The following is a 25,559-nucleotide window of genomic DNA, read 5'->3' as shown; positions in this document are numbered from 1 at the left end:
AACCTAATGTGTATATGTTGCTAAAGTCATTGTATCTTTTGATTTCCTATCACTTATTTGCTTCTGAGATTTTAATCACTGCAACAGCTGCATTATCCTACTAAATGTAATTTGAACTCAGCTTCTGACGTGCTGAACTATCCTTCATTCTTTCTTTAGTGTTGAATTCTCATGCATCTAATCTTTGAAGATTTTGATTCAAAAACTAACATTAAACCACAGCTTTATTTTTCATGTTAAATCTTGTATTTAATAAACTCATATGTCAAAGAAAGAGACAAGAGTTTAATAAAAACATTATGATTCTTTTTTGTTTGTGTATTTATTATCCTATAACCTTTGCCCATATTTGTGGGAACTTAGGAAGAACTAAACATCCCTGAAAGAGCAAGGAGAGATTGACCAGCAGATGGCGAATTGTGGCTGGTGAAGATTTTTCACAAACAGAAGACATTATTAAATGCCCTCATGCACTCCAGACAGTTGCTTCTTATGAATAGACTGAAAGAATTGAAGTTTTTGTGTTTGGCTTATGAGCTAAGCTTGCTGGGATCCTAAAGATTCCAGTCAGGCTCACCACTACAATTTATCATATATGGAGACAAGGTTCACATTTCTTAACCAATTCCAGATGTAATTTATTTACATCTAAAGAGAGGCTTTCTAAGCATAGAGTTCTATTTGATGACTTATTATATGGTTTGATACAAATGATTAAAGGACAGTAATGATTTTAAAGACTTAATTTTTTTTGGCAAAAGCTTGATTGTATTTTAAGTGATAAGTTGTCAATGTTGAATGTGCTTGCTGGGTATTTTCGACACCTTTCAATTCTTTTTATTTTACTATTTTCTTTTCTTTGAAATGATTTTCTGTGTAAGTTTTCGTATTAACTTTATTTGTTTAATATAATTTGTAATAAAAATACTGGAATAAAAGTTACATAGGCAGAAAGATAAAATATATAGAATAAATAGAAGATTTTTGAGAGTAAGAAATGTTTTGCTGCATTTGTCAGAAACAAAACAGGAAATCAAGTTTTGTAGCAGTATTTTAATACAAGATTGAAGATTGACAATAGATATAAAATTGTTCTTGAAGAAATTCCTATTAGAGTTTTGCATAAGAAAAAAAGAGTATGTTGACTGAGAAATTAAAAAAGAACCCATTTTGATGGGGAAAAAAATGGATTTTTACTTTAAGGCAGCAGAGTTTTCAATCTACCAGGAAGGCAGGAGAATTCTAGAAAAATGAAGAAGAATTGAAGGAGATTCAAATGGTCATGTCAAAGCAGACTATACAAAAACCCCAACAGATGCAACAGGAAGCTGAAAAAGATTATATTGAACTATGTGATACAGGTATCAATTTTTCTAAACTTTTGGTTTGATTATGTATGATAAATGCTTAATGTGGAATATAAATGGAGCAAATGCTTCTGAAAAGAGAAAAAAATCACTATTTAAAAATTAAAGAATATATGAAAAAAAGTCATAAATGTAGAGCCAGTCTGGTCTAGTATTTAAGTGATACCAGGCAACTCTGAGTTCTAGTCCTTCCTTAGGCATGAAGGCTGACTGGGCCAGTCACTCTCAGCCCAACTTACCTCACAGAGCAGGTGTTGGGTGGAAACAGGAAGATGGAAGAGTATTAGGCACATTCACATCTTGAAGTTATTTATAAAATGTAATACATGCAGGATTAAATGTGAAAATGCTTTGTAAAAACTGGGGTGAAAAGTTTTATTTCAGCAAGAAGAAAATTAAAAAAAGAAACGGAGTTGTTTTGTATATCAATTTATATTGACTGATGAGTATGGTAAATTTTGGGGGGGGGCTAGAATTTCATTTGCATGGGACTTTCATAAAGGGAACCAAGTCCCAAATGAGGAGAAAATATTATTTTATAAATGATTTATGGAGAGATTGATAGGTTTCTCTTATAAAAATTGGTGTCCAATGAGGGATTAAAATGGAGTGATCTCATCACAAGTGGGAAGAACTTCTGAGAAGGATATTCAAATCATTTAAGGCAAATAACCAAATGTTTTCTTTGATTTGATGGACACTTTAGGTGTGGTGGAAATATGGAGACAGAAAAATGGCAATTCAAGAGAGTATACTTACTTTTGTGAAAGTCATAGGTCCTTGTCAAGAATATATATGATTTAAATTTCAAAGAACATGGCTACAAGGATTTCTGAAGTCACAATATTATCAGACACAATTTGGATCATAATCCTGTGAGTTTGGTTTATAAAAGAAAATCTTTTATAAACAAGATTTATAAAAAGCAATAGTGGAAGACTATAAGGAGAAATTAATATTTTTTTTGAAAAATATTTAGGTAAAGACAGATTGGGAATCATTTGGGATTCACGTAAAGCCTGTATTACACATTATTTCATTAATAATAAGAGCCAGCAGAGAACACAACCTATTTTAGAAGAAATAAAGAGAAAAGAATTAAACAAAATTCCAGAGATGATCAGTATTGCTCAACAAATTAAGCTTCTACAATGACAATTATTTATGCTAACAGTAAGAGAAATAGAAATAAAACTGAATTATATAAAGCAAAAAAATTCAGTGTATAGATAAACCATAGAGATAGCTAGCATGTGAATTATAAAAATAAAAAACAGAAAATGATATTGCAACTAAAAAGAGAGATAATGAAAAATATCATCAAACAAAAAGAATTCCGTCAATATTATAATGATGTGATACCTTTCTAGAGAAGATAGGAAAATGTGTTAAACAAAATTTATGGAGGATTACAGAAGACCTAGAACAACAAAGAAGATTCCTGACGCTACGAAAACATTAAGCCTGGACCATATGGATTATAAGATTCTTATTCTAAATGTTTTGAGGATAAAATTTTTCAACTTTACAAACCATGATGAACTCTATCTGACAGGAAAGAAAGATGCCAGAGAGTTAAAAACAGTTCAATAGAGCTTTAATACCTAAAGCGGGATAATACTTAACTTTTACAAGAAATGATAGGTAAATATCATTATTAAATAACGACTGCATGTTCTTTACAATTATTCTAGTTGATAGACTGAAAATAATTTTACAAGAATTTATTCATGAGTATCAGTGTGGGTTTTTATTAAAAGACAATTAAAACACAATTTTAGAAAGGTGTTGAATATTTTGGAATGTTCAGAGTTACATATCTAAAAACAAGCCAAATATAGCTGAATCTTGATAAGTGGGGGTATTCAGAGACTTGGAATCCAGAAGTTTATAATAATAATAATAATAATAATAATAATAATAATAATAATAATAATAATAATAATAATAATAATAATAATAATAATAATAATAATAATAATAATAATAATAATAATAATAATAATAAAGTTGGACGGGACCTTGGAGGTCATGGAGTCCAACCCCCTGCCCAGGCAGGAACCCTACACTATTTCAGACAAATGGCTGTCCAGTCTCTTCTTAAAAACCTCCAGAGTTGGAGCATTCACCACTTCTGGAGGCAGGTTGTTCCATTGGTTAATTGTTCTAACTGTCAGGAAGTTTCTCCTTAGTTCTAGGTTGCTTCTCTCCTTGATCAGTTTCCACCCATTGCTTCTCGTCCTGCCTGGCAATACCCCAGACAGACCCAGTATGAAACTTTGGATTCTCCTATACTAACAACTTCTGCTCGAAGACCAAGTGATAGTCATGGCTAAGAAAGCCTTCACACAACTTCATGTTCTCCATCAATTGTGCCCTTTTCTGGACCTGCACTCAGTCACCCACACTCTGGTCATCTCCTGCTTGGAGTCCTAGTGGACGATCACTTAGACATGAGCCAGCAGTGTGCAGCAGCAGCCAAAAAAGCTAATACAATCCTTGGATGTATTAACAAAGGCATAGAATCAAAATCAAATGAAGTATTAATTTAATAAATCTGGCTGAAGAATTCTGAGAGCTGAAGTCCACAAGTCTTAAAGTTGTCAAGGTTGCAGACCCCTGCCCTATACTGACTATGTTTTGGGAGAAAGTAGTAGGTTATATAAATATAATTGTGCAACAAAAGCTAATATTTTTATATGCTCTTGAACTACATTTCTAGGATTATGTGAATGGGAGAAAGAAGATTTGCCATTTCCTGGCCTTGCAAATCTGATTTGTGGTCGCTTGCACCTTCCTGTACATTTGCAGATAGCTTAAAGGTAAGTAGATGACATGAAAATGAAATACAGCATTTAAAAATTTATATTCCAATGTAAAAGACCACTAGGAAAAAAGATGTGATGGCTCACCACTTTTGCATCTATAGCTATATGAGCAAATCCTTTCCGTTTTCCCCATATTAGTTTATAGTAGTTATTTCCATAATTTTGCTCTCGTACTCCTCCTGGTGCAATTCCCAGTACATGCCCTTGTTTCAAAATGTTTAAACACTTTTCTCTTGAACAATGATTAGTGTGATGGACAGCGAGGAATAGACGTATTCCTGCAAAGGCAGACATAAGAAATCATTCTGTTCTTGCTTGTAAAAGAAAACAGAATACACATATTTCCACCATGACATAAGTCTTTGAAGAAGAAAAATTGGACTTCCCAATCTAAGGTATATCATTTAAAAATAATTAAAGCTAAACTTTTAATATTCTTTTTTACCTGGTATATGAAAAACAATATGATCTATCACAGAATAGAATAATCTCCCAGTGAGTCTATAAATCCTTTGAATAAAATAATAATAGTCAAGTGGTACAGCTCCATGGTAATAAACAAGGATCGCTGGTCCTTTTGGTAGATTTTCTAGTCCAGAAACCTCATAACCTGTTAATGATAGAATAATGAAATTACTTCAGTAATGTTTCACAAGGGTCTCCTGTAGAAGAAAGGAAGTTCATGTAGAAAAAAATGACCTTTTTTCTTAGCTTTCTTGTGAAGCTAAACATTTTAAATCATATGTGATTTTTTGAACTACAAGCTGTCATATTAGGTAACAAAATCAATCAGAATTGTCAGAATTCAGTGCTATTACCTTTGTGATCCAGCATATTCCTTCTAATTTTTTTTATAATTCATTTAGATTCATGCCAATTAAAGTGACATAAAAGCTTATCTTTTATCTCAAACATCTCAACCTTATCTTAGGAATTATGACCATTGTAAAACATTTTTAAAAGGTAATTTTGGTATTCTACTTACTTTTTCAAGAACTGTTAATAGATACATAATATGTGTTGTGGGAAGAATCCAGAGAAACAAATACTTTGGGGAATATTAAAAAGGCAGAATATATTTCCCCAAAGGATTTTAAAGACAGAACCCCCCCTCCCCAAGTCTCTCTGCCCCAAACAGAAACCAGGTCTGCAGAAATGCAGATGTGATAATCTTGTCAGAAAGATTGGAGCCAGGAAGCTTAGATTAGAAAGAAAGATCCCTAGAATCAACAATCCCTCACACCAAAAATCCAACAGTAATCAGCCACAGCAACAGGGAAGCAAGATATGGCCTTTGGGACATAATAGGATTAACCCACCACCATCAGAATACCAGAAAGGCACACCCAGACTCAGGTCAAAGTTCATGCCAAGAAGGTATAAAAACCCACTCTCTACTACATGTGGTCAGTTTTTTCAGAGCCATCTTTCTGTCTGGCTCTCCTCTTCAATAAACTACAACCTTCTTTCTAAAGCAGTCTCCATGTTGTTTATTCCCAGCTTGGACTGGACCCTGATGAAGATTTTTATTTCAACAATTTGGTGACCCAGATGGGACTCCAAGCTAACCTCTGCAGTGGACTGAGATTGGGTAAGCCCCATCTTGCCGGCAGCAGACCCCTTGTGTCTGTGGATGGGTTTCCCAGGCCCTGCCCATGTGGAGTCAGGGTAGTAAAGGGAGTTTTGAGTTTGAGCTCAAGGGCTGCTTTGGAAAGAAAGTGAGTACTTCTAAATTTTAACTTTAAAGCCCAGGGGAGTAGAGAAACGTGTGTAGAAGACTCTTTTCCCAATCACATTTGGATTTTGCTTCCTCTGGCCTTTCCTAATTGCCGAAAGGATCTGTTCAATCAACAGACCTTGGAAAGCATGGGGTTTGGCCAGAGCGCAGGACCTTTTGTTAGGGAAAGGGAGTGGCTGTGTGAGATGGAATGGAAAAGTGAATGAGAGAATCAGATTTGGGCAACCAGCTGGTAAGGCCCTGTAAGCAAAGCCCAGGTCTGAGAAGAAGGTGCTCACGGTCGCTGCTTGGTGAAAAGGCAAGCAGATCCTCCCATACTCCTCTGAGTCCAAACTAGTAAAAGTAGAAGTGTGCGCACAGGAAAAGATGTTCATGAAAAGTTGTGAATAAAAGTGTAGTTGTAAGTAGTTGTGAAAAGTCGGTGGAAGGAGGTGCCCATACCTGCTGGTTGGAGACAGCAGGTCCTCTCAGACCCTTTTTGGGTCTGCAAACTGAAGGCAGTGTTCCTGTTACAGGAGGGTCCCTTACTCTGCGTTGGAACAAAGTCCTCCCAAACTGACAGGCAGTATGGTAGGGATTTTGCCGCGCGGAAGACCCAGCTAGGGGGGAGGAAATCTTGTTCTGCAACCCTTGGAAGCAGACCACACTGACCCAGACACTGCCTCCATTCATTTGAGCCATGGGATTGGGTCTAATCCAGCCATCCACTAGAAAGTTACCATGCAATCAGAGTGGAACAGACCTTCCCAAGTCCTACCATTCCCCCAGATGCCTGTGAAAGCTGTAGAGGAAGGAAGGAGTCCTGGAGCCATTGGCTCCCATGTGAAGCCGCAGAAGACAACTGGAAAGACTATGGGGGAATGGTGGAAACTCATTGTAAGATTTTCTTTCTTGCCTCATTTGTATTGTAATAAGCCATTTGAATGTATTTATGGAGAGATGGCATTGGGAATGGTTGGCATAGCAAGTACTGAACACCTTGGACCTCTGTCTGGTAGGAGAGAAAATTTGTCCAGGATGCTTGAATTACTTGTTTTGTACGAGTAGCTATGTACACGAATGCACACACTGAGTCTATCCCCTTCACCTACCTTCAGTAAATCCCCCTGCTGGTAGCAGGAAAGAGATCTTCAAACCCAAGCCCTGAGTATGTTTCACTGGGGGACTCAGAGTGGGAATCCTAGGGATCACTGTGTGCAATTTAAGAAAAATTAATAGACTGGCTTGCACACTGGCTAACCTCAATTGGACATCACAAATCTGTATGTGCTAAACTAAGAGCTAAGGCAGGAAGCAACCCTTGAAAATGGGTAGCCAGTGATTATGTATGGCTGTAAAGAATTTTGAGATGCATGTGCAGACCTGACTGGAAGCTCAAAGTGACATCCAACATTTGAAAATAATTGGCACAGAATATTAGACACTATATTTTTTTTTCCATCTAAAAGAACTTTTGCCCTGACTTTAGACCTTCATGGTTGAAAGGCTCCCCCTTTTGGGAGCCACTGTAGGGATCTTTTTCTGCTGCCTCTATTAGTGTCTTCTCTTTTTTTGTATTAACAGTTTAAAAGCTTGTTTATCAAGTCTCCCTCACCAGATCATTTTTTAATCTTGTACTAGTAAAAGTGTGTCACTCACACACTCTTATGGCACAAAGGGGGGATATTGTGGGAAGAATCCAGAGAAAGAAATATTTTGGGAAATATTAAAAAGGCAGAATATATTTCCCCAAAGGATTTTAAAGACAGAAACCAACAACCCCCCCCCCTCAAGTCTCTCTGCCCCAAACAGAAACCAGGTCTGCAGAAATGCAGATGTGATAATCTTGTCAGAAAGATTGGAGCCAGGAAGCTTAGATTAGAAAGAAAGATCCCTAGAATCAACAATCCCTCACACCAAAAATCCAACAGTCATCAGCCATAGCCCCAGGGAAGCAGAATATGACCTTTGGGACATAATAGGATTAACCCACCACCATCAGAATACCAGAAAGGCACACTCAGAGTCAGGTCAAAGTTCATGCCACAGGAACAACTCCAGACAGTTGTTTAGTGAAGCAGTTGTTAAGCAAACACCATGTGACTGCTTTGTTCAATGACCACAATCCCACTCTCCAAGTTGTGATCATTAAGCGATTTCATGGGTTATTAACTGGAGTGATAGGAAGAAAGCCTGATGCTCCTGAGAGTGATGGGACAGGGAGATGGAAAAAGCCTCCCAAATGCACATGGAAAGTCTGGGCTGGCTCCCTACCCGACAGGGAAGAACTATAGCAAGAATGACGGTGTGCACTAGATTTGAAGACTATTCCTCCAGTGCACTGATGGATTTCCCCTCTCAGGAACATTCACTAAACCATATTTACTTTTTGATGTTTCCTAACACTAGGCTTGAAAAATATTCATTTTTATTTTTCTAATGCTATTTTTTAATATAATGATCCCAACATGCACATGCTTAAATATTTCTGGTATTTTATGGTTTTATATATACAGTTTTTTATTATTTTAAAAATATGCCTGCAATTACTCTGCTGAATAGTGAATTAAGACAACTTCTTCATCCAGTTCTTTAGCCATAGAAATAAGGGAGTTCCTTGACTATGACCACTTTTACCAAAAAGAATTATACATAAATTGACACTATGCATCCTCAGTTTTCCATTAACATTCTATTAGATTCAGATGTGGCTCCAAGATGCACATGACTGATAATTATGGCTGGCAAAAAGAATGATGCCTATGATTGTAAGTTCCTCAACCCTGCCTTAAAGAATGAATGAAGAAAGTCATACTTACTGTGCAATATTTTTCCATGCCACTCAGCTACCAGTGCCAGAAATTGTTTTGGCTTGTCCCATTTTTGGCTACTTATATCTTCTGGCAGATTGCCAATTTTTTTCCATACAAAAAGTATTGCATTACTGACATAGATGATAAATAATATATGAACAAAAGGATAATATAATATTATCAGAATCCCTATCAAAATTAAGGGATATACCATAAAGACTGCATATCCTTCTAAAATGTATGTTGACCAGATTGTAAATTCATTTCTTAAGGTACAATATATATTTTCCATAGTCATGTTTGAAATCAGACTACATAAAAAGAAATCCATTCAAAAACAAATAATTTCTTCCTGGAAAAGAGAAATAAAAAACACACAAACATACTTTACTATTATTAATAGTTGCAATATTGAGCTCTGAGAGGACAGCAGAATATCAGTATGGTACTGCATATATGGTGATGACACTTTCAAATAGCCTTAAGGAGAAGATTGGGCTCAGAAAGGGTAAACAAATAAAGGCTTAGTACAATCAATCAGACTATTGATCCTTTTAATGAAACATTACTGGCATTATTAGAGACTTAGGTTAGACTTATTTCTGAACCAACCAAAAAAGACAATGACCAGCCAATGGTGCCAATATAGAAGGTGCTCCTTAACTTTAGAAACAACCTGTGGGTTATTGTGCACAGGACAAGTCTAGACACCCTCTGTTTAAAATCAGACACGGAATTTTTTTTCTTCCTGGTTAATGTCCATTGTCTCCCCCCCCCTCATTTTTATTAGAAAGGGATCAATTGTAGATTCTTTCTACAATCTTCCTTTTTTCTCTGCTAGAACCTGGTCCAGACATCTCCAAGCCTGCCATTCCTTTAACAATTCAATAAGGAGTGTTTCATATATGCTTCATTTAGGATTTTCACCGACACCATTCAGTAATGCAGAATAAAATAAAATAAAATGCCTTGCCTCGCAATCTATCATTAAGGAAACTATTTGATCAGCTGACAGAAGGAATAAGTGTTTCCTCTCTTTGTTTTCTATAAGCTAACTGCTCAAAGAACTTCTAGCAGAAGACAAAAACTATCAGTATTCCATTCACCATGATAGCTGGTATCATTATCAGCCTCTCATCTTGGCTTTGTTCATAAATGAAAGGAAAATAGCAGTAATGTTTTAGATTCTGCAGATATTTGAGAAGTATCTTTATAGAGTCCATTAAATCTTTAAAATAATATTCAGTTTTCTGCAAAATGACTCTAAGGCTTTTCCTCCGACACCCCAAGTCACTTAGAAGAGTTGATGTAGGGGCAACAAGCAAGGAGGGGACCCCCACTGGATTGCGGGAGGGCAGTAGCCCTTCTGCTTGATCTGGGGCAGCCCTCCAAACCAGCAGACGAAAGACTGGCCATAGAAATATGGCCCGTCACTAGGCTGCAGACAACCGAAGTCAAACTTACCAGATTAAAGATTTGGGTTTTACTTACAAAAAAGAAGTAAAATTGAAAAAAAGATTATAAAAATTTTGGATTTAAAAAAAAACCTTAAACGATATGGGTGACATCTTGTGGCTAAACCTGATATTATTGTCTAAAAGAGACTGCTTGAAGCACAGACTATAGATAAGACTTTTGCAATCTTGGCAGATATCAGCTGTGAGAAGCCCAGCTGTGTTCTATACTCAGCGACAAAATTATTTTCACTCTCTGATTGTAAAGCTTTTAATTTAACACATCACTAAGAGAACATGGATGTTGAAAGCAATTTATGAAACTATTCTTACAGCTTCTGATGAAATAAGAAGCTACGGAAAAGAATAAGATGTCAGCCTAGATATATGAACCCAAACTTTTAAATTGATATAATAAAAATTGTATTAGTTTAAATACAGTAAACACTAAGGGGAAAAGAGAGGAAATATTTAATGTGGTAGTTTGAGACTTGTACTAAAGATATTTGTATGTCATTGAATTATCGATTAACTCAGCCACCACATTGCTTTTTAAATACTTAAATGTAAAATTAGAAAATCAATAAAACATTGTAAAAAAATGAAAATGGGTGACTCATCTGAATTTCCTTCAGAATGAAATTGTAATTTATACATTAATAACCCCTCACCTTTCTGTAATAAAAATATTACTCTGAATTCAGTATCAAAACATTAAAGGAAAAGTTGTAAATTTATAAACAAATATAACATTATAGATTGACAAAGAAAAACTAGAGTCCCCCCATTCAATGAAAGGAAATCAATTTCACCTGCATATCACCTGTTTTCCAAAGGGATCTGTTTCAGACTCTTTCCTAAAAAAAATAAGTTTGAACTCTGATGTTATTTGTTTTTAAACCAACACAATGTTCTGTTGTCCCTCCCTCAGAGGGTGGGGTGAGTACAAATTCAATTCAAATTAGCCAACCAATGCTAATTAACTTGCATATTTAAATGCAAGAGGGTTAATTGGTTTGGTACTTAGGAGACTGGGACATGAGTTGCCTCTTAGGAGTATGTGATAGTGCTTGGGAAACTACATAATTGATTGTAAGCTCTCTCTCTCCCATTGTGTTCTGTGTTGTGTGCTGTCCCACTCATGCATGGACATACACCATGCGTGTAAGGAGTCTTTATTAAGGCTTCCAAGCCTGAATTGGTATTCCCCCAGCAATTTCCTCTGCAAACACCAGCTCAACCCCAATGAGTTCCACAGGCTACTCAAATGAAGCTAACATTAGTACTCAAGGAAAAGGCAAGTCCAGGAGGGGAGTTGGTCAATGGCTCCAAGCAGCAATCTGAGAGTGATTTGGCTGAAGCACAGCTGCAGCAGGACAGCCCTGAGACTTCAGATGGGGAAGGCACACAGCTGCAAAAGGCAAGTTTCTAAGGCAAAGGCAAGTTTCAAGGCAAAGGCAAGTCCACAGGGTAAAGGCAAGGCCATAGCTGAAGAGACACGATCCAAAGTTCAAGGCAAGAACACACAGCAAGGAAATGAATACTTTGTTCCCAGCATAGTCTCCATCTGTCAGCTGTGCTAAATAGCCAGCTTCTGGTGCAGTCCATCAAAAGGCCTCCTCACAAATAATTGGACTAACCTTCACTGCTCCTGCCTTTTCTCTGCCTTACATGTTCTTGGATCAGATGCAGAAGGCAGTTCTTCTTCCTCATCACTGACTGGCTGCACCTACATGCTTTCCCCACCTGAAGCCTCAGGACTCTCCTGCTGCAGTTGTGCTTCAGCCAAATCACTCTCAGATGGCTGCTTGGAGCCATTGACCAACTCCCCTCCTGACGTGCCTCCTCTAAATTGACATCTGGAGAGGTATCGGAGGAAGCGTCCAAGGGAGTCATTACATTCTTGGGGGGAGGGTTTGGAATTATGTGGATTTTGTACTCTCCAAGGACTGGACATACGACAGCATAGCAGATCTGTACAAAATACTGTATTGCAGCACATACCTTCCCCAACAACTGACTACTGCTCTGGTCAGCCCCTCATTTATGTTTTGTCAGCTTATGTTGACACATAAATGTCTTTAATACTCAGTGCCCTAAAGATAGCCTTCAACTTATGACCATAACAGAGCCTACCCATCACCACTGAAAGTTGTGATGGTCATAAAACAGGTCAGTCACATGACCATCCTTTTTGCAGTAGTTGTTAGGCAACTGTGGTAGTCATAAAGTAGCTGTTAGATTGATAAGTGAATACCCTAGTTACTAAGTGAACCAACAGTTTGCTATGAGTGTGATTTTACTGAAAACTGTAAAAAATGCTGGTTTTTGGCATGTGACTATGGGAAACTGCAAATGCATAAATGCTGCCTGGCTGCTGAGCACCAAAGTTCAGTCATGTGACTACAGAAGTGTTACTATTGGAACTTCAATTCTGGGTTGTATGTAGCCTCCAGGTAGGTCTATCATAACTTTGAATAATCAATAAGTGATCAGTCATAAGTCAGGGACTACCAGAATACTAATTCTGTTATTAGTTCAAACAAAAGTTACAAAATTTTTAAGATAACATATAACCTTTGCCTTTTTTCAAATTGTCTTTCACTATTTGGGTGAGGTACCATTTCAAGCTGATTGCACCTTTCCTAGTTGCTTCTGAGCTCCAGGCAAAACTCCAAGCAGGACTCTCACCAGGATATGTTCAACATAGCTTGTGAGCATTTGAACAAAACACATCTTGCCTGCTTGTAATAACAGCCAATCTGCAGATATCACCTCCCTTCCTCACGTGTAGCCTGTTTGCTTAATGTCAGAACATACTTGAAAACACCAAGGTGTGACTCAGTACAGGCAGCTGCAACATCATCTTAGATGCCTGTGAGTAAATGTATGAGTGAAAATCTCACTACCTAAGAGAAGTTCAAGGGAAGTGTTGGAAGAATCCAGAGAAAAAAATATTTTGGGAAATATTAAAAAGGCAGAATATATTTCCCCAAAGGAATAATAGAGAAGATCTTAAAAAAGACAGAAACCAGCCCCCAGAAATCAGCTCCAGCCCCTAGGCAGAGGCCAGCATTTAGAAATGCAAATTCAATAATCCATTCAGGAAGGTTGGAGCCAGGAATCTAGAAGAAACTGATGAGATTAGGATGACAAAGACCCTAAAATCTACATACCCCCACCTAAACTCTAAGGTCAGGAAACATAATAGGATTAACCCACCAATACCAAAAGGGCACACTCAGATTCAGATCAAAGTACATGACACAGGAAATACAAAGCCTCAAACAGGAACAGGAAACAACCTCAAGAGCCCCAGAAGGTATAGAAACCCACTCCCTACTACATGTGGCCAATTTTCCCAGAGCCACCTTTCTGTCTGGCTCTGCTCTTCAATAAACTCCAATCTTCTTTCTAAAGCAATCTCCATTTTGTTTATTGCCAGCTTGGACTGGACCCTGATGAAGATTTTTCTTTCAACGGAAGCATTTTTGCTTAATTGCAGCTGCTTTTTCAAAGCACAGGCAGCAGTTCCAACTTCACTCCCTCATAGGGAGAAGTCAGCTCTTTGTCCTGTTTTAGATTTCAGATACATACACACACACACAGTTTCCAGGTATTTCAAGGCTAAGTACATAAACAGCAGATAGGGAAAGGAATATAAATCAAAACACAGTTTATTGGGAAAAGAACATGCCTGGATAGTTTTGCTTTCAACAGGAACATGCAGAAGACTTGCATTCAGAATTTGTGAGTGTTCCAACACTGGAGGTTTTTAAGAAGAGACTGGATAACCATTTGTTTGAAATGGTATATGGTTTTCTGGCTGAGCAGGTGGTTGGACTAGAAGACCTCCAAAGTCCCTTCCAACTACTACTACTACTACTACTACTACTACTACTACTACTACTACTNTGGGAGCCCCCACCCTGTGGAACGAACTCCCCCCAGAGATCCGGATTATTCCGGATCTCCCCTCCTTCCGCCGTGCCCTCAAGACATGGCTTTTCCATCAAGCGGGATTGGCCTAGGGGGGGATTTTATAGGGATTTTAAAGGGATTTTACAATTTTTCTAATACAGGTTAATTAATATATATTTTAATTTGGCTTTTAAATATTTATTGTATAGCTCTGTTTTTATTTACCTGTAAGCCGCCCTGAGTCCCTCGGGAGAAGGGCGGGGTATAAATTAAAGTAATACTACTACTACTACTACTACTACTACTACTACTACTACTACTACTACTACTTCTTCTTCTTCTTCTTCTTCTTCTTCTTCTTCTTCTTCTTCTTCTTCTTCTTCTTCTTCTTCTTCTTCTTCTTCTTCTTCTTCTTCTTCTTCTTCTTCTTCTTCTCCTCCTCCTCCTTCTCCTCCTCCTCCTCCTCATTATTATTATTATTATTATTATTATTATTATTATTATTATTATTACTACTACTACTACTACTACTACTACTACTACTATAAGTCAAAATCCAATCCAAAGAGTCAAGCCATGTTTGTCATTCAGTCAGAAAGTCTGATTTGTAGGTTTTATTTTTACATGAGCAAAATACATAGGTACAACACACCAAAGGATGAGATCAGATTATTGTTTTCAACAGAGAAACATGGGTTAGCACTGCATCTTAAATCAGGCTGCAGCCAGCTATGTTTAATTAAGATAGTCACTTACTTACTTGGGAGGGGCCTAACCTCTACTTTACTCACCAAGTCAATGGCTTAGAGACTCTTGGCAACTCCATGAGCCAGGTCTTTCCACATCTTCCAATCTTGCACTACTTTTTTGAGTTGTTCTATGCTCTAGCTCAGTGATGGCGAACCTTTTAGAGACCAAGGGCCCAAACTGCAACCCAAAACCCACTTATGCATCACCGGGTGCCGGGTGGGCATGACCACAGAGTGGGGGTGGCTCACAGAGTGGGCATGGCTATGGTAGTCATGGCAGCATAGTGGGCGTGGCCAGGGTGGGCATGGCCAGCCTGATGTTGCTCCTGGGGAGGGATGCCTGTGAGGGCCGGGCAGGGTTGGGGGAGATCCAGGGGTTCTCTGGCAGGTGGGGCAGTGGGCAGAAGGCTCGTCCTGCAAGGTAAGGCGAGGCAAGGGAGGGGACAGGGCAGGGGTGCCATTGCCATCGGGCAAGGCAAGGCAAGGGAGGGGCAGGGGTAGGGCCTGGTTGCAGACAAAAAGGGGCTCCGGTGAGGAGGAGAAGGTGGAAGAGGGATTAAGCAAGCTTAGCAACCGAAGTGGGGATCCCCCCCAAAACAAACATGCTTCGTGGGTAATCTCAGAAGAGACCAAAACCTGCTGCAACCACTCAGCAGATGGGAGGGGAATAAAAACCAAGCAGCCCTCCCGCTAATCCTCAACAGAAATGCTCATGACGACTTCTGGTTCTGGTTTGCGGTGACAGTGGTCGTACGAAGAGAGTCATCTCTTCGCCAGCTGGTTCTTCTTCGCCGGTAGACCCTGAAGAGGGTTGAAAGTCGCCCGATGAGGAGGCTTTTTGGTGACTGCGGGAGGGCGGCAGCTTCTCCCGTGGCTCCAGCTAACTCCTTAGGGCCGATGGAGCAAAGATCGCCCAGTAAGATGGCCGACCATGCAGCTGCACCAGCTGAAAGTCACAAGAACATCTAAGCGTAAAGAACCACTGTGGATGATCCAGGTGAGACCTTTCCTTTTCCTCTCTTCACCCTACTTTTTTTTTTCCTGCAAAAAGCCTTCGGAATTATTTCCCTGCCTTGAGAGAGCGGCTTTTGTTTGCGTGGGAAGAAAAGTGCTGAATAAAAGGACAGAATAACTAACTTTAATGATTAGATTTTACTTGTATCTACTCTGGGGTCCCGAAAAAACCCTGTTACAGTGCTCTACTACCTGATCTAATTTATGTCTGGAGAATATTTCTTTTTCTATTTTTTTTCTAAAAAAGAAAAAAAAATCATTTTATTGGTGTCTGGGAAAAGATTCTATAACCCACTGAGGACATCTTCTGGTGAAATCTAATATTGCAATTGCCTGCTTTTGTTTGAAATTGAGGTTGGCTTTGACCTTCATATCATTATAAAAGAGAAAAGATAAAGAAGTTGATGCAGTTGTTAGAAACTGTGGGGGTGGACATTGGTTAACTGTTATTAAATATAGCCTCCACTAAAAGATAAAAGGACTGCTTCTAACTACCATCAAAATGGAATAACCCTATTTACAACTTAACTGTAAATTTATATTGGAAAAAATCCATGAAGCCACTGAGCAAGTAAGTATGCACTAAAATAAAAGAGATTACTACAGAAATAAGAGTCAGAAACCCTACTTCAAACTTCCAAACTGACTTCCAGACTTCAACTGACTATCCTATAGGCCAAAATATATCAGAAGAGGAATTAATCAACACCAAAGAGGGATTTATATCACCTCATATGCCATGACTACCATAGCCATGCCCTCCATGCCTTTCGCCGCTGCTGCTGCCGTCATAGCCCCACGAGGCTGAGGCAAGGCAAGGATATCTTATGAAAGGAAAATTGTAAAATGAGACTGTCTTCAACTTTTTCAAAAACTATCTTAGTCGTAGCTATATCGATGACTTATTCCTATTATTGTCACAATTCTATTTCAAGTCTTTATTTTCTAGAAGCCTTCTACCTACACTGTATCTTTAAAGTCCTTGATCATTATAGCACCCTATTTTTCTGATTATGCTCTTGTGATTTCTCTCCATAGGGCTCTTCTTTGTTCTTACAAAGTTCGGCCTGTCTTCTAGCTTCCTTCTCCTGTTGTGCCACTTCCCTCCACTTTTCTGTTTATTTATTTATTAGATTTGTGTTCCACCACTCTCTTCTAGAGGTTGGACTCTTTCATCTTGAAGCAGGGCTCTCTCACTTTCTCTTCTTCCAACAGTTGCCCCAGCCCTGGGGAAAAAAACCTTCTTTCTTCTGAGTGATAAGACCTTTAAGTCTCTCCATCTCAGAAGCTAAGAGAAGGAGAAAAATGCTTCTCACTCGAATTTTCTCATTTACTGTGCTACCCTGGATTAGGGATATTGGTATGCTGGTAAATGTTGACCTTGCAAAATTCTTGAGAATGTAATACATGACTCTAGTGAGCTGGTAGGAGCTGACTCCAGCCTCCCACTGACCACAGCTATGTCCTCTTATTTTTTGTGTTTTCTTCTTACCAGGAGTTGGAAGCAGGGCAAGCTGAGATAAGGGATGTGTAAGGGTCACATAGCCAAGGTGTGTTATATCAGTGAGGTCTCAGCAAGAAAGCAGAAGAAAAGCAAAACCATAACTTTGAATGCTGAATCTTAATACTATTGTGCCTTAGACTGGGTCTGCTAATCTAGTTACTATTGGTCCTCCAGCTATCCTCCAAATTAATGTTCATCAAAAGTCAATATTTGCTGGCATTGGAACCTCCTTATACTTCCACTGCAATTATTCCATGGAAGTTTGGACATTTCCAAGACTATACAGATTTTCAGAAGGATGAAACATTTTAATCAAAGCTTAATCCAAGTGCCTTTTTGAAATAATACTACAAGAAAAATTAGGCACTCTGCTTCTATATATATAGACCAGAGGGACTTCTCTATTTTGTTTCAAGCCCATAAAAATGAATTATCTTCATGCTCCATGGTGGTTTCCATGCTTGGAAAAGGAGAGGTCCTCAATGTGACATCATGATATATATCAATGACGCAAACTGAGTGCAATACACACAGGCCTGCTTATTTTTGGTGGTTTCTATGGATGGGTTTTTGTGTATGAGAGAAAATTACATCATAATTTCATTTACAGCAGAAAAATAATATCTATAATTATCATTCTGATACAACAATACTTAAAACAGTTATATAACATTGTATGGTCCATAAAAAGAAATATATACATTCCAAACAATAAAAAATATTGCATTTAGGAAGTATATATGGATATGGATTATAACAGGAAAATTCATTAATCCATAACAAAATATGTAAAGACTAAGCATCTTTCTTATTTTTTATCAAATCGCTCTAATAAAGCTCTAAGTATATTTTCAGGTCGCCTCTGGTGTCTGTCTCGAAGATTTTCAAGTGCAATCTTTGTCTGTTAAATACAGAAGAAGGCAGTATAAAGTCAATACTTGTTATGACCCAGGTCACCTAGACAGAGGCAAGCATCGATGGAGTCCTTTATTGCTCCATGGATGCCATAACAAACAGCCCTACAATGGCCTGTAAGGCTCCACAACACACTACCCTGAAGGCAGCCACCCTCAATCCCCCAAACAAAAGCCAGTAAACAATACAATCCAAAGAGAAGGTGCAAGCTCATGGGGCACAGTCCAGAATCAAAATACAAAGGGCAAGGCAAGTCCACAAGGCAAAAGGCAAGTCCATAAGACAAAGCAAGTCCATGAGGCGAAAGGCAGTCACAAGGCAAAGGTAAGATACAGGCAGCAGCATGAGTCAAAGCCAGGAGAGTGTAAGCCAAAACCAACAATTGTTCCTGAGAAAAACAAAGTCCCTCACCTCCCAGTTTTTTGTTCAGTCAACCCACACCAGGTATTCCTTATGACGAGGGACAGGGCGACCTTCTCCCGAGTAGCCTCACAGCCCTCCTTTGAGCTTGCCTCTGTTCTACTCTCTGTGCTCTTGGATTGAGTGGGGGAGACAGCTATTTCTCATCAGAGGGGATCTGTGCCTATCAGCCCCACTGCCTGTCTGCAGCTGATCCTCCCCTGTGTCTGTGAGGGCAGGCAGCTCTCCGTCTGATTGGCCACCTCCCTCAATAGTCCTCAGCCCCTGTCCAAACATGCCAAAGGAGACGTGCCATCCCCCTTGGATGGCCCTGGTTACAACTTCTCCTCCTCCGAATCGGGCTCCGATTAGGCCATAACAATACTGTTTTTAAAAAACATACATTCATAGCTATATTTGTAGTGGAAAAAGATCATTTCACAAAAACAAATTACGCTGTGAATATATTCTCAGCTGCAGAAGCACAGGAGATCTGTTTAAATGTTGCAGATAAAGATTAAACCCATAGTAGAAGGAGCAGTCATGAACCTTGCCTTCTGCCATGCCATCCTACGAACACTTTCAGACAACTAGTTGTCCTGTTGCCCTGTATTTACTCTCAAAAAAGTTTGCCTGTTATTTCAATGGAGTTGACCTTTTTGTAACTTAACTTTCTTGTTCTGTGTCCTATATTCTTCTTGTATGTGACTCTCCTTTAATAGTTAATGTGGTATTTCCTTTGACTTATCTTCTCAAGGATCAATGTATTTCACAAGATTTAAGTTGTCAATTTCCTGATCTTCTTCTCTGTTCTTCCTATGCAACCATGTATTATCTGCAAATTTCATAATCATTTCTTTACATTACAATCCTAGTCATGAACAAAAGCTTTGAAGTGTCCCAACCTGAAGCCAAATCCTGCAACACCCCTTTCAACAGATTCTTTAAGAGTCATGAAGTAATATTGAATGTTTTTGAGACAGGTTTTCATGCCAGTTTCACCTAATCTAATCAATGCTTTACTGAGCTCATAATGTGATGGGTTATGTCTTCTGAGAGCAAGACATACACCCAAAGAATTTCCATGGTTTCTCAGGAAACTGACCACCCATAAAATAGGATAATGTTAATCTGGCAAGATTTCTTGAAAAATTCCTACTGACTTCTAGTAATCACTGCATTTCTTCCAGGTTTCTTAGTGATTTGTAACTTTATGGACTGCTTTAGAGCCTTCCCAGATCTACCCAGGCCTATCTTCTTTTTTAAGATAGAAATAACATTTGCCCTTCTCCACCAACTGGTACCATTCATATTTCAGCAGGCATACAGCAATTATCCAAGTACCTATATTTAGTAAACATTGGGGGAAACAAATAGAAGAACACTTAGCAGAGGTATTGGGGGTAGGGAGGGGTGAAGGGAGTGAAATGATGAAGGAAGCATTGCAGTATTGTAATGCATGAGCCACTCATTTTGAAAGAAAAGCCAGAAGAGAAATAAAAAAATTGTAAGACCTGGATAATTTTATAAGATATTGTTTTCTTAGATTATTCTTCTACTTTTATAAACAAAAAGTGAACTTGGATTGATTTTCCTGTATGTATAGGTAGCCCATCAGGCGCACATGCGCTCAGAATTTCTTATATTTTTAAGCTGCCTTTTCTTAATCATAAGAATGCATTGTATTAACTAAGTGAACAAAAATGTATGATGCAACTGTTCAATTTTTTTGCTTTAGATTTCCCCCCCTAATTTCATGATTATTAATGTCAATTTCAATGAGAGAAGGGATTGATAAATTCATGTTATGGTTAAAATATATAAACACTATCTCTTTGTATACCTTGAAACTAAAGCATGTTTTGTATAAAAAGCTGATGCATTTAAAAGATTGCTTTGAGTGAAAAATGCCCTTACTTTTTCAGCCAGCTCCTTAGCAGTTACATTTGGGTCATAAGGGATGGGTTCTCCAATATAGGTGCAGAGTTTGACTGGAAACCCTCTATATATTGGAAGGATAAGCAATCAAAAATGTTCATATAGCCATTTCATTAGCCCTGAAAAAGAAATAAAATGGAAGACAAAATTAATTCACAATGTTGTAGAAATCCCTATTCACTTTTTTTTTAAAAGTTACACTGCATCTTTTAAATGGAGAAATAAATACCCATGACTTCAGAGATAAGAGATAAGAATTATCCTGGGGTTGGAATATTCTTGCATAATCAAATAATATACCTGGAATGATTAGAATGCTCTGTTCCTATTCCAACCACAGGAAAGGACAGACACAATGAAGACAAGCTTGGTAAGTATCCTGTCAAGTGCAGGGATGATAGGGATGGTTTCCCCTTCTACTGTAGATAGGTAGTCCTTGACTTATAACCATTCATTTAACAACTGAATGTTACAATGGTGCTTAAAAAGTAACTTATGACTAGTCCTTGCACTTGCAACTGTTGTAATGTCTCATGGTCACTTGATAAAACATTTGATACTTGGCAATCAGTGTGCATTTATAACAACCTAGGTCACATTATCACCATTTATAACTTTTCCAGGGGGCTTCCAACAAGCAAGTCATTGGAGAAGCTGGAGTCCCTTATGAACCATGTTTTTGCTTAATGACTGTGATGATTCACTTAATGACTACAGCCTAAAGGGTCATAAGATTGTGTGCAATTTAGTCAATGACTAGATCACTTAGCTATGGAAGCTCTGGTTCCAGTTATGATCATAAGTCTGGACTAACTATATCAGGGGTGTCAAACTGCTGGCCCCCGGGCCGGATGTATCACGCGGAATCCGCGCCCACCCCATTGCCGGCAATGGCAAAACAGTCCCGATACATCGTGCAACATCATGTGACATCGCGAGTTTGACATGTCTGAACTAAGCAGTTTGGGTCAGTTTGTTTCTGGCAGAGTCATGGCAGTATGGTTGTAAATAAACAATCCAGAGAAAGAAGGGATATCCATTAATAGCATATTTCATAAAAGACAATTAAAGTTAGAGGGTAAGAAAACCTGGAAGAAATTGTTTAAAACATTCTGAGAGTCTCCACCTGGGTAAATGCAATACTCTTAAGTGAAAGAAATTTATTTTGCTGTTTCTAAAATTCTGTATTTATTCCTAATGCTAACATTAAGAACACTTTATTAAAAGCAGCCTAATTCTTGCTTTCTTGGTCTTGTGTGGCTGAACTTATAATATCCCATACATATTACTAGAGCCCATGTTGCATAGTACTTCAAAACACATTATATATGCTTTATGCAGAATTCTGTCCCCAGGGCTCATGCTAGGATAGAGTAGGGAAGCAGATGCCAAATAAATTGTAAATGAACCTCAAACATTATCTTTCCCAGACAATCAGATTGTTAGCTGCCTTTTTCTTAATATGAAATATACCTGGTGCCCTGCCAAAATAAAATTTAATTATTGAAAGAGTTAGATTTTGCTCTTGGAAAGAGGAAGGAAAAGGAGAATCATTATTTTTGCTTCAGGACATAAAATGCTTTGTCCATTTGGACTACTTCAGTGATACAAAAAGTAATATTTACATCTGTTTATTCAGTTTTGAGCCACTTCATCTCTCCATTGATTCACAGTAACTGCAACTGTAAGCAATAACTTAAGAAACCTGCAGGGTGAATTTCTTAAAGCAAGTTAGGAAACTAGGTTTACTAAAAATGTATGAAAGCTGTAAAAAAAAGTTCGAAAAAATAATTTTTAAGGGATATACAATGAATTACAGCAAGATGTTTTTAAAAAGCTTACTTGTTTTTCCAACTGTTCTATAAGCTTCACGGATATTTTGCGTAAACATGGGGATAATTGACTAAACAGGGAGAGAGAAAAATGTAAAAACTAGTACAAATTGGAAATTTGTTTTGGTACTTTTAACAAAATTAATTCAAGTCCATTTGCCTTTTGAATACATGTTTACTGCTTTATGCCCTTTGAAAACAAGTGCTAATATAAAGTATAACTGTTATTACAGCCAATTCTATGCTGTCCCTTGTAAAACATTAACCACAANATCAGCTCCTATTTCTATTCCTTTCTTATTCTGAATCATTCCATTGATACAGATCCAGTTCTTAGAGTAGCTTCTTGTTCATTGAAAAGACGCCCAGAAGAATAATCAGTTCTGGTTTAATACATCCTCAGGTCACGATCTACTTTGTTGAAGTTAATGGAATAGGCATAAACTGTCTTGCATGCTCTTGTTCTCCCTTTTATTAGAGCTATCTGATTTGAAATTTAAAATAGTTCAGTGGTTATTTTCTCTCTTTCTGGCACTTTCATATTTGACAAGTATTGTTTGTTGTACCTCACTTTTTAATAGAATGATTTTCTGCTTATATTATGCAGAATTTATATTTAAGTCACTAGAGTATGTCTGGTGATATGAAACATTGAGAAATTAATATATTAAATGTGAAATCTTGTTCACTTTATGTTTTAATCTCAGACCTGGAATATACAGGTACTGTAGCCATTAATCAATTGTTCAAAGTTATGACAGTGCTGAAAAAAATAACTTTACAGCCCCAACCTCTGTCATTTATAACCTTCCTAGTGTGAAGGTCACATAATTGCCACTGCAGCCAGTATGTATTGCCCTATGCCTGACTTGATTTTTTTAAAATAAACAAATACAGCTATTGTCTAACTACAAACATGGAAGTTTAATCACTTAAGGATATATATATAGGAGTTCTTGGAGCATGATCCTTAACGTGAGCAATAGTGAGCAATCACTTACCATTTGTGTTTCTAAAGCTACTTGAGCAAAACCTATGCCGGTTCCCCAGACCGTGTTGTAATATTTATCACTAAAGTTTGCTTCTCTTAGTCCACCTGGCGAAATTCCTAATAAATCGCCTTTCTTGAGAATTTCAACACATTCTACTTTTTTGCCTTTTATGCAACCCACTACATCAAAAGTCAGTTTTATACCTGTTTTTTAAAAAAAAATCAGAAGAAAGCAATATGTTACATAAAAACGTTATTTGGGGCAAAGAATAAAATTTTTATGACTATCACCATCATGTTGTATAATATGGCATAATAATCATCATGACAATTATTGTGATTTCTGCCTTTTTTTCCAAGCATTCTGCTGGTTTTAAGGTACGGGCTTTTTCTGCACATTACAGTGTAGCCAGGCATGGGTTGAACCCACTAAAGCTCTCATTCGTTCATTTCCACATTGTTTCCAAAACACTTGAAAATTCACATTTCCCAAGTTAGAGTCAGCTTTTTATTTTTGTTCTTACTTTCTCTGAAGAAATTCAAAGCAAAAAATCAATCAGCAAACTTTTCTCTCACTATTTAATGTCTATGGAAAAAGGGCTGTGCTCAGAAATTCACTTAAACATCCTTGCTGGGTTCCTTCCCTCACTAAGGCATTCACTATGTAACAGTCAATTGTGTGCGTGTCCTGTTCTAATGGGGAGCTCTGAAGATTTTCTTGCTAAAAGTACCTGATATGAAGACATATTTTATGGTACATGTTCTTCAATTCAAGTCCAATGTATGGTATTTTGATGTATTAGTATGTGACACTATGTAAATTCATTCTACTATATCTTAGGGAAACTTTGTTTCTAGTCCAAGTGAATTTCTCCTTAGATTTTGGAATTATGACTTCTATTAAACCTGCCTCTTTGCAGAAATATATCTGGCACGCTGAATAGGAACTAAATAGTCATCTTCTGAGTGGCAAGCTAAACACAAATGGGCTATTGGTATAATGACCCTATGTCCATTATTATAAAGGATAGCCCCTTATTTTGGAAAGCTCTCCTTTAGATTTATTTGATTTAATTATGTATTTTCTTCATTTTGCTTTTGAATTTTCCTTGCAAAGCAAAGTTATGAACATAAATAATATTTTCAAAAGTCCTTATGAAGGATTTTTTTTTCCTTTTTCAAGTTTGCCCACTTTTCAGGTTTGTCCTTTATTTTTTCCAAGAAAATATAGTCACTGTAGCTATGGATGTCTTTATGGATCTCAAGTTGCACAGACAAAACATTTGCTTTAAAACATCTTGCAACCGTTTTATGGCATGTTCGTTCTTTGGCATGAGCTTTTTGTCAAGAAAATGAACTTTTAGAATACTTAAAGCATTACAGCAATGCTGTAAATAAATTAAAATTAAATTAAAATAAAAATGTAGTTAAAGGTTAACATGTGTACCTGGTACTAAATACAGGCCATAATGAATCACAGAGCGGACTAATCTCCCAGTTTTTGCATAAAAATGAGCTATAAATAAGGCATAGTCTAAAGTAATAGCTCCATGGTAATAAACAATCATCCCTGATCCTTCAGGTACAGTATATTCTCCATACCAATGATCTCATAACCTGAAAAGGTAAAATTTTAGCAATAAGTAAATAAATAAATAACATCTTAATGCTTAAAGATGGAAAACATCAATGTAAAGAATAAAAAACAGCATAAAAGATACAATGTGTCACTCTTAAACAAGGCCACATGTTAGAAAACCCTGCCAACATGATCAATGTCTCTCCAAGTAATCCTGGGAGTTGGGCTCTGATTATAGGTGACAGTTGAATACTACATTAATCTCTGGGAATATCCGTCAACAGCAAGTGAGCCCGACAGAACACAGACTGAGTTCAAGCATGAGCCTAAACTGTGATGATAAGTGAAAACGTGTCATTGCTTGACCTCATTTATTGCATCCTAGGCTGTCATGTGATATCCTTTTGCATAATGGCCAACTCCCATCTAGGATGCTAGAAAATGGGAACTTCTTTTCTGACTAGTTTTGCACAGCACTTTTCCAACAGAGTCATTCAAATTTAAATTTTGTTGACTGCTCATAAGTAGAATCCAAAAT

The 25,559-nt window shown here is 37.6% G+C and overlaps 1 protein-coding gene and 1 pseudogene across 1 annotated transcript in view; both read right to left on the bottom strand.

Annotated features, from left to right (window-relative positions):
• Positions 1–9,023, bottom strand: part of LOC107292681 (transmembrane protein 68-like) — a 13,529-nt gene extending 4,506 nt beyond the window's left edge. The window contains exons 1-3 of the mRNA XM_029285198.1: positions 8,732–9,023; positions 4,641–4,805; positions 4,280–4,473 (exon numbers count right to left, since the gene is read on the bottom strand). Coding sequence (XP_029141031.1) covers positions 4,280–4,473; positions 4,641–4,805; positions 8,732–9,023 — 651 coding nt within the window. The remainder of the gene's footprint in view (positions 1–4,279; positions 4,474–4,640; positions 4,806–8,731) is intronic.
• A 9,152-nt stretch (positions 9,024–18,175) lies between these two features.
• LOC107292684 overlaps positions 18,176–25,559 on the bottom strand; it is a 12,299-nt pseudogene continuing 4,915 nt past the window's right edge.

This window comes from Protobothrops mucrosquamatus, unplaced genomic scaffold (genome assembly GCF_001527695.2).
Source record: "Protobothrops mucrosquamatus isolate PMUCROS unplaced genomic scaffold, P.Mucros_1.0 scaffold1401, whole genome shotgun sequence".
Classification (NCBI taxonomy): Eukaryota; Metazoa; Chordata; class Lepidosauria; order Squamata; family Viperidae; genus Protobothrops; species Protobothrops mucrosquamatus.
This window is presented reverse-complemented; position numbering and strand designations above follow the sequence as displayed.